At 50.5% G+C, this 10,203-nt stretch overlaps 1 protein-coding gene across 1 annotated transcript; it reads left to right on the forward strand.

The window, feature by feature from the left end:
• The first annotated feature begins 8,407 nt into the window (after positions 1–8,407).
• LOC120747822 (olfactory receptor 14J1-like) lies at positions 8,408–9,364 on the forward strand. The gene has a single exon (XM_040053863.2). It carries the CDS (start codon positions 8,429–8,431, stop codon positions 9,359–9,361), a length of 933 nt encoding a protein of 310 aa, XP_039909797.1. The 5' UTR covers positions 8,408–8,428; the 3' UTR covers positions 9,362–9,364.
• Positions 9,365–10,203: the final 839 nt, after the last annotated feature.

A 10,203-nucleotide genomic window follows, 5' to 3' on the forward strand; every position in this document is an offset into this window, starting at 1 on the left:
GGAAATGAATTGTCCCAAACCGGGCCAAGAGACACTGCCAAGACAAAGTCCAAGAAGTGGGGATTTGCTTTATTCAGCATGCCGGGTATGTGGGGATATCTCCTCCAAACAGTGCACACACAGGCACACAGCATATTACAATATATGGTTACACTTTATGCAGATTCATAGTTTTCCTTAGGAAATGTGGGATTATGTAAACTATTTCTTAGAACTCATTACTATCATTCGCATAGCTGAGGTGCAGGTGCAGCGCTGTGGTGGTGGCACTGAGGAAGGCTCAGCATCTCCCTCAGTGGTCCCCTGATGAAGGCTGGACATCTTCATCGCCGTGCCCTTTTCACCTTTCTCCTCTAGGCATGCACAGTCTCTTTTCAGCCATTTCAGCAACTTCCTCACTTGTTTTAGCACGATCTGTCCTTCATTTCTGCAAGTTTTATTCCCTATTTCTTGACAAATTTCATCCTGTGTCATAAACTTGTGGTTAATATTTGCTAGATTCTGTATGCATCTTATTCTTGCTCAAACGTCTGATTTCCTATTTCCCGCTGTGTGTTGCTGATGGATCCAGGGCTCCTCCCTGTGCTGCTGTTGTGTCCCCAGTGCCTTTGGGCCAGAGGAGTTTCACAGTGGCCCTGCAGCTGGGACTGGTGTCACACTGACACTGACCAGCTCCAGCACCCCGAGTTCTATGGACATTGTGAGTGATGGTAAAGCACAGAAATCCTTCCACATTGTGGCCTCTAACTGTAACAGGGTTTCTTTTCTCCTGAAGGGAAATCCTGGTGAATCCTGTAAAGCTGCTAATTTTATTCCTGTGTTCCACAGCACAGTTTTCTATAACTCTCCCTGCACTGGCTCCCTCATGAGTCAGAGCCCATTGACAGAGTTCTGGGCAATCCCTAGGGTGAGCCCTCCAAGGGAACCCCATTCCTCCCAACATTAGTTGAGAACATACCCAACAATTAGTCACATTGAGTATTTTGGCTACTTTGATCTTTACATTCTCATAAATATTTTCATGACTAATCCCTCGTTGAAACTTGAGGTGTTTCTGGCAAAAAAAGATTCTGGCTGACTAACAAGATATAAGTTACAGATATAAGCAGTACTTCAGTGACAAGGTTGCTCATTCTTTTTCCTCAATCTCATTAGTATTAGGAACAATAATTCTGTTGTCCATGGAGCTGGTGCCTTTTCAATTCCAGAATATTGCCCCCAAGGTCCTTTGCTGTTCAGCTTTCCCGTGTTGTCTGTGAGTAACAAGGCTTGGTGAGGTCCTTTCCCCTTTGGCTGGAGAGGTTCCAGGTCCCAGTCCCTGGCAGGCACCCAGGCTACTGGCTGGAATTGGTGTGGAAGTCACACAGTGTCACATCAGCCTTCACATGGAGCCCCGTGAGTCAGAGCATTTTCCAAAGGGGCTGTTGGGGCAAACAGGGAGATTTGGTTTGGCAGGATCTGTAAAACAATATCCCACAACACTGACTCGTTCTGGCATAGAACACACAATGGGAATATGAAGGGACATATTTCCATTGTGCCTGCCCAGGTTTCAGAATTCAAACAGTGCTGTCTTTCCCCAGAGTTGTTCCCTCAGCTGGCTCAGGAGGGCCATTTGGCCTCTGCACCCACACTCTGGTTCCATTATTAGGACTACTGGATCCAAACCCTCTGTCTCTACAAACAGTGCTGATTGGAGGTGGATCTCTTTCTTTCACAATTGTTTTTAAAACTGACAATATCAATATTCGTGCTACCCAGTCATGTGGTTGAATAATCTAATCTTTTTCTATATTGTTTAGCAGATTAACATATCCTTGATAATTTGCATCAATTCCTCCTCCCATGATATGAACACTTTTCAAGGCCAAGCTGCACAAGCAGTGATCAAACCAAAGTGTCCTGGAGGAATCAGAATTCCTGTTCCTGTATTGCTAACTCTCATTTGCTTCTTATTTATCCTAATTAATTCTAAGTGCATGAAGGTCCAGCCCTGCAGCCTCTGGGATGGCCCTGTCAGGAGCCATCACACCCAGAACAATTTCCCAGGAAGTCCAAGTCTCGCTGTCCATGGTTGTATTTGCAAACTGGGTGCAGCTGTGCACACCCAGAGAGTTTCCATTTCCCCAGTGGGCCCATTGTTAAGGGTATGAAGCACAATGGGGCGATGGCTTCTCCATCAGGACAGGTTCCCATCTCCTCATTTTTTCAACTGCTCTTTTAACCCCCTTAACCTGTTCAATCAATCCTGCAGCTTGTGGATAGTCAGGTACATGAAAAACCCAGCAGCCTTAATCACTGTATTTTTCACTGGAACAGACAAAGCATTCTGCATCACAGTATCAGCAAACCCTATAAAAATAACCAATTTCATCCCTTCCTCCTTTATTCCTATTCTACAATTTGCAAAGTTTACCACTGATATTTGGGTATTGGCCAGTTCTTTTCTGTCTGGTATTTAGTGTTAGAGAGTAGCCAAAACTAACAAATTAGTATTTTCAGCATTCTTTCACATTATTGACTTAAAATTAAATTTTAAAAATAAGATCACTGTATATTTTAAAATAGCTACTATTAATAATAATTATAATACTATATTTCACTTGCACAAAGAAACCTGAGCTCAAGATTTAAACCTTCCTTCCCTCACTCCATGTGGGAGCATTCCAAAACCAATTCTTCCTTCTGTGGTGCTGTTTCCAATGTGCTGTTAACAAAATCCATCCTCATCTTCCCAAACCCAAAGTTCTTTTCCTTTTTCCATATGCAATTTTTGGATGTATTTGAACACATTCAGCAGTTCAGCCTCTTTTATCTGACTCCTCCATTCCTCACACAGTGCTCCAACCTCAGCCCACTCCAGAGCCAGCGAGCTCTAGGGAAGGGCTTCCCATCCAGGAATTTTGGTTAGGACTGATTCCTTATTTACATTTAAAAAGTGACATTTTGTGGTGATCTGGCCAGACTTCACCAGTTTTAATTTACCAGTGGGCAGGGTCAGCACCAAAGACACCAACACCACCTGAAGGAATCAGTGTCATTTACTACAGTTCAAAGCAGCAAAGGAGCACAAAAGGAGCAGCTCAGCAATGCACCCAACCATCACTACCAAAGATTGCCTGCAGGGATTGAGAAAGATCCATCACCAGTTCCCCTCAGACTTTCCCATCACCCACATCCACACATCAGCTGGGGGAAGCTGTCCCAGCCAAGGACTGGAGAGCCACTCCCGGACACTGGGAATTCCTGCAGGTGCCTCCAGCCACAGGTGAGGCTCCAACCTGGCTGTGAGAGGGCCCAGCTCTGATAGTGCTGAATAAACAAACTGACAGCACTTCTAGTGCAGGAACATCTGGTTTCATCCTCCTCTTGGGTCCCTCCCAAAGCCTGGCCAGGGCCCAAGGAGGAACCAAGGGAGGTGACTTTGACCATCCAGCCCCAGACAAGGCCAGATGTCAGATTTCATGGCCTTGACCGGCTTCTAAACACAGAAAGGTCAATACATGTCTCACTAATGAGTGGATACATCTATCACAGTGCTAATGACCATGCATATTTCACTCATGAGCAGATGCAAAGATAACCTTTGGTTGGAAGGTTGATGCAGAGGTCACCTTTGGCTCAGGGCCTGCTGTTCAGGCCTCACTCAGGCCTCTTGTCCAGGCCTGGGATGAGCAGGGACATCTTTCACCAGATCAGGTTGTTCAGAGCCCTGTCCCAGCTGGACTTGAATGTTTCCAGGGATGGGGCATTGACCACCTGCAGCCCCCCACATCCCCCTGGCCATGGAACCTGGCTGCAGAAATGGGTCCTTGGGGTGCTTTCCAAGGGAACTTGAAGGGATGAGGGATCCAAAGCCAGCAGTGGGGTGAGTGCAGTGTCCATGGCCACAGCCCCTTGCAATGGCCCAGGGCAGGCTGGGATGATGATCCACCCTCTCTCCTGGCCCAGGGCAGGGCTGGAAGGGTCTTGTTGGCACCTTGGGCTTGGCACACACTTGAGAAGAGTTTCTGTTTTCACTGGGGAAACTCAGGAGTTTTAGATTGCTAAAAGAAAAGAAGAAAAACCCCTCTTTTAATTGTCTGCAGCCAGTTCTCTGAGCAAAGCAGGTCCCAGGTGAGTGAAATGAGACAGGAGGGCATTGGGGAATGTGGAACATGGTTGTCTACACTGGGTCAGACCTCAAGGCACAGCTTCTCTGACCAGGCCAGATCTCCTTAGGAGGGACCCTGGATCAGTATCAGTCACTGAATTCTGTACTCACCTCCTCTCTAAAGAGAAAAAATCACCCTTTAAAATAGGAATGCATATTTCTTAGGAGCTTTTTGAAGTATTTCCCCATAATTCTAGGAAAAAAGACTTTCTAATGAACTGCACAAGACCAGAGGGAAATCAAGGCACAGCCATGGTTTGTCAGGAATTGCTTTCTCTAAATGAGCCCCATGATGCTTTTGGTGCTAAGCCTTGAACCTCAGGGCCTGAGAGGAGATTGCACAAACCTTTCCAGGAGTCAAAGTCAGAGGAAAAACCCAAAGTGTCTCCAAGCAGTAATGGGCCCCACTAAGGTCCATCCCAGACACAGGCTCCTCATGGACTCGTGGGAGGAGAGTTGGAGGTCAGAATTGCACAAAACCTCTCGGACACTCAGTGGCAAAAAAAAGGTACTTAAATTAATCCTGAATACCTTGAAGCATTAATGAGCCCCACTGAGTGTTGTTACAGCCTAAGAATCTCTAGGGACTTGTTAAAGCAGATGCTTGGAGGCCGTGATTGCACAAACCTCTCAGACTCAGTGTCAAAAATAAGTTCCTTAAAAAACCTTGAGTATCCTGAAGTATTAATGAGCCCCACTGAGTCTTTATACTGACCAAGAATCCCAAGGGACTCATTAATGTAGATAACTGGGGCCATGATTGAACAAATCTCTCATAGAGTCAGTTTTAAAAGGGAAAACACCAAGTACCTTAAAACTACTGAAGTACCTTGAGGCATTAATGACCCTCACTGAGTGTTACTACTGACAAAGCCTCTCAAGGGACTCATTAAAACAGATAATTGGAGGCTATAATTTCACAAAATACTCAGAGACTCCAAGGCAAAAGCAAAACCCAAAGTCCTTTGAAGAACCTGCAGTCCCTGGGAGCATTCAGGAGCCCCCCAGGGCCATTGCTGACCAAGGCTCCCCAGGGACTCCTTCCAGCAGATCCTTGAGGCCACTGGGATGTGAGGGGGATGCTGAGGGCAGCACAAGGGGCTGACAGTGCCCAGCCTTGCTGGGGCTGTGCCAGGAGGCCCCAGGGCCTCAGGACAAGGTGTCTCCTCACAGCCCTTGGTGGCACAGAGGCTGCTGTGCCCCAGGACACCAAGACTTGGCTTCTCTTTGTCCCCACCTGTCATCACTGCCTCCAGTTCTCTGCTCTGCCTGGGGCCTGGGGACACTTTCTCTGTTCTGTCCCTCAGTGGGACCCATTAAAACTTCAAGAACCTTTGGAGTTGGATTCTGACTTGGAATTCTTGAGAGGTTTCTTCAGCTCCCTCTCAGGGACTGATGTTCAGGGCCTGAGCACAAAGCCCGAGAGGGTCATTAAAGTCCTTGTGCTGTGTCTGTGCTGCTGAGCTGGGCCGGGCTCCTGGCACAGAGGCAGCTCCTGGCAAGGGCAGCGCTGCAGAGAGACAGCTCTGCCCAGGAGCAGCTCCTGAGCACAGCCCAGCAGGGCTGGGGCACTGCCTGCAGCCACCCCGGGCACAGCACACAGGCACAGAGAGCTTCAATCACTCAGGGCTGGGAAGGAGCTGAGAAGTGACTGTGGGAGAATCACTCCCAGCCCTTGACACAGGAACCTCTGGCTGCAGGACAAGGCAGCTGCAGCTCCTGCAGTGATCTCCTAAAGCTGCAACATCCCAATGCCTACAGACTCTGTGAGTACATTCTCTGATTATCTCTTGTGGAGAGCAGCCAGGGGTGCCCAGGGCTGTCCTGCAGAGCAGGGTGCTGCAGCCCAGGGCACTGTGCTGGGCCAGGGACTCTGCTGCCTGCCGGGGACAGCTCTCAGCCGGCCCAGGGAGCTGCTGCCAGCGCTGGGGAGAAGCTGTGGGGGGAAGGAGCCGCCCTGAGCAGGGCAGGTGCTGCTTCTGAGAGGTGCTGTGTGGGGCAGGGCTGCTCCCAGCTCCAGACCAGCCTGGGCACTGCTCCAGAGGACACTTGCCAAAAGAAGGTAAGCCTGGGATTGCTGTAGAGATCAGGAGATTTCCTGAGAGTGTTTCTTTTTCGTGCTTGGAGAAGGGTTCGAAAGTTGGGATGATGACAAAAAGATTTTTGCTTTTTATACATTTTTCATATATTCATAGATCTGTTAACTACTATTATATAGGTATAAAACTATAATCCTTAATTAACTCTAGTACATTACTCCCTTTCTATTAAATTTTAGAACAATAAGCTGACCTTCTAAATACATTCCTAAAATACTGTATAATCATATTTTCAGGAATAGGACCTACATGAAGAACATTTTAGTTTTTAACCAGTGTGAGCAGTCATTAAAAAAAGTGTGGCAAAGAAGCCCTTGGACCTACTCCAATGAGTTGACCCAGGGGTGTGTAACTGGGGCAACTGAATCTCTTATTGGATGTTCCTGTTAAATATCCTAATTAATCAATCTTAATAGATTGTTGAAATCGGGGACTGGGTGTGCCCCACCCCACTGGGATAACTGGAAGCTTCCAATAAACATCTGGTCTTAACTTTTCTGTTCTAAAACTGTTACAAGGCATTTTTTTTCTCTTTTGTTAATAGGCAACAGGAGGATGAAAGAAGAACAGGAATTGAAATCACAGTATCACAGAACATTCTGAGTTGAAAGGGACACACAGGATCATCAAAGTAATGTTTCAACATTTACAGAGACTCCAGAACTGTAACTTTGGGTGGTCAGTCTCTCTGCTGGGAGGCTCCTAAAGGGCCTTCAGCCACTCCTCAGCCCTGGACAGCTCCAGCATCACCTTTGCAGGGCCCAGCAGGGCTCTCCTGAGCTGCCCTTGCCCCCTGCAGACAGAGCCTGCCCCAGGCAGGGCCCTGCAGACAGGCAGGTTTCTGTAGGGCCGGGCCCAGGGCACAGAGGGTGGGATGGGCTCTGTGAGCGCTGGCAGGGACAAGGCTCCTCTCAGCAGGGAAATGTCCAGGCACAGGGAGATGCTCAGGGAAGGAGAGGGGGCTGAACAGAGCAGTGCTGGGGGCAGGAGGGCACTGTTGGTGTGTGGGAGGTGCTGTGCACAGCTGGCTACGGGAACACTGTCCTGAGTGCCCGGCTGTCTCTGCCCTGCCCTCCCAGGCACAGCACCACAACATCTTCTCTTGTTTCTGCCCTCCCCTGATCTTGTCACTGTCACCTGGTGCTCTCAGGGAGGCTCTGGCATTTGCAGCAGCTGAGTCAGGCACTGCCCTTGGGATTGCTGCCAGGCAGCTGTGTCCATGGGAATGGGGTGTCCAAGCTTGCCTGTCACCTGTGGGGCTGTGGGCAAAGCATCCATGGGAAAGGGGAATGAGCTGAGCCCCCTCCCTGAGATCCCATCATGGGCACACCCAGGGATCTCCTTGCTGTGTCCTTCCAAGCTCTGAGCTGCCCTCCTGGCTGCAAATCTGTGCCAGAGCTCCTTGGATTTCCCTGAATGTCCCACGGGGAAGTGCAGAGATGCCAGAGCTGAGGAAATGCTGTTGGGTTTGCCAAGGGAGCTGTGAGTGTCCTTGGCAGAAGGGGGTGCTGAGCCCTTGCCCAGAGACCTTTGGAGAGGCTGAGACATTCAGGGATCCCTCTGCTCTGGGCAGGGTCTGGTTTATCCCAGGGTGACACAGGAGTGTGATTGTGCTCTGATTGCAGCCAAAGGTGCAAACCCAGGGCAGTTGGGAACAAGCCCATCCAGCTCCTCACCTTCCCTAAGCCACAGGGAATCCACATCATCTCTCAGTGGCAAACTGTGAGTGCAGCAGAAATGCTGGGGAATTCTGACCTCAGAGAACGAGGAATGAAGTCTGGGCAGGAAAATAATGGCTAAAATTCCTTCCTGCTCTCCATGCCCTTTAGGAGTGCAGATGGGAACAAGCCTGTCTGCATTAGGAGTGATTCCACTGACAAATCCTGAATATCCAGCCTTGTCCCTCTGCCACATGGCCACAAACCCAGGGGAGCAGAGCAGGGATGGCTCCTGGAGAGCCCCCACGCACAGGCCTGGCTGCTCCTGGCACACTCAGACAGCACAACTGGAGCTCAGGCAGGGACCTGGGTGAAGGTTTTCCCAGAGCAGGAACAAGGGTGGGTGAGTCACAGCAGGGCAGTCTACAGGGAATGGCCCAGGTTTGGCTCAAAGCAGCCTCTGCTGACTTGTCACTGTCCTTTATCCATGAACAGGTCCCCATGGCCAGGAACAGCAAATGTCCAACAGCAGCTCCATCAGCCACTTCCTCCTGCTGGCATTGGCAGACACGCGGCAGCTGCAGCTCCTGCACTTCTGCCTCTTCCTGGGCATCTCCCTGGCTGCCCTCCTGGGCAACGGCCTCATCATCAGCGCCGTAGCCTGCGGCCACCTCCTGCACACGCCCATGTTCTTCTTCCTGCTCAACCTGGCCCTCACCGACCTGGGCTCCATCCTCACCACTGTCCCCAAAGCCATGCACAATTCCCTCTGGGACACCAGGACCATCTCCTACACAGGATGTGCACTGCAACTCTTTGTTTTTGTCTTTTTCATGTCAGCAGAGTTTTCCCTCCTGACCATCATGTGCTATGACCGCTACGTGTCCATCTGCAAACCCCTGCACTACGGGACCCTCCTGGGCAGCAGAGCTTGTGCCCACATGGCAGCAGCTGCCTGGGCCAGTGCCTTTCTCTATTCACTGCTGCACACGGCCAATACATTTTCCTTGCCCCTGTGCCATGGCAATGTCCTGGGCCAGTTCTTCTGTGAAATCCCACACATCCTCAAGCTCTCCTGCTCCAAATCCTATCTCAGGGAACTTGGGCTTCTTGTATTTTCCATTTCTTTAGCATTGTGTTGCTTTGTGTTCATTGTTTTCTCCTATGTGCAGATCTTCAGGGCTGTGCTGAGGATCCCCTCTGGGCAGGGACGGCACAAAGCCTTTTCCACCTGCCTCCCTCATCTGGCTGTTGTCTCTCTATTTGTCAGCACAGGCATGTTTGCCTACCTTAAGCCCCCCTCCATCTCCTCCCCATCCCTGGATCTGGCCCTGTCAGTTCTGTACTCAGTGGTGCCTCCAGCCCTGAACCCCCTCATCTACAGCCTGAGGAACCAGGAGCTCAAGGCTGCAGTGTGGAGACTGATGATTGGATGGTTTTGGAAACATTAAACTGCTGGCCAATTTCTGAAAATCACTTGTAATAAAAGTTATATTTGATACTTCTTGTTGGTTTCATTTTGGAGGTTCTTTTTCTTTCTTTTTCTTAATTAATCTCCACAATGACATGTCACGGTGCCATTTCTCATTTTGTTTCACTCCACCTTCCCTGTGGCCACAGACTGTGTCAATAAGGGCCTGCACCCTTGGTGGCTTTAAACAAACTAAAGGATCTCCCAGCCAAGTTTTCTGCAGAGATCTCCCTTTTGTTCCCTTCTCTGCAGCTGCTGCAGCAATGTCTGTGTGCAGAGCTGGGGGCAGATCAGTGCTGGCACAGCAGCTGTGCCCAGGAGCAGCAGCACTTGGTGTTGCCAGTGCTGCTCCCGTGCCCCTGCCCCGCTGCCCTCCTGGCCCTGGTGTTGCTGTAGGGCCTGAGTGCTCTCGGGGCCGGGCACAGTGCTGGGGGTGGCAGTGCCGGGGCTGCAGCAGGGACAGGCCATGGGCACTGCTGGGGCAGCGCTGATGCCTCAGGGCAGGGCCTGGGGGCTCCAGGCTCCTTGCCCAGGCTCTCTCCAGAACACGCCCAGGCCAATGCTCAGCAGAGAAAAGCCCCGTGAGCAGCCCCAGGGTGGCCGTGGGCAGGCTGGGGGCAAACAGCATGGCTGGGGCTCTGCAAGGTCCCTGGGGGAGATGGGAAGGAGCAGCAGAGCAGGGGCTGATCCATCCCCACTGCGCTGGACACCCCAGGGCAGCGTCCCAGAGCGTCCTCATGCACCTGCCAACAACATCCCCCCTCTGCAGCCCTGGCCTCTCCCCCAGCTCACACAGGTGCCGCATCCTTGCAGGCACAGACA

This window comes from Hirundo rustica, unplaced genomic scaffold (genome assembly GCF_015227805.2).
Source record: "Hirundo rustica isolate bHirRus1 unplaced genomic scaffold, bHirRus1.pri.v3 scaffold_216_arrow_ctg1, whole genome shotgun sequence".
In the NCBI taxonomy this organism is placed as follows: Eukaryota; Metazoa; Chordata; class Aves; order Passeriformes; family Hirundinidae; genus Hirundo; species Hirundo rustica.

Coding starts and splice junctions, on each gene's coding strand:
- LOC120747822 (XM_040053863.2), top strand. CDS start 8,429: ATGTCCAACAGCAGCTCCATCAGCCACTTCCTCCTGCTGGCATTGGCA.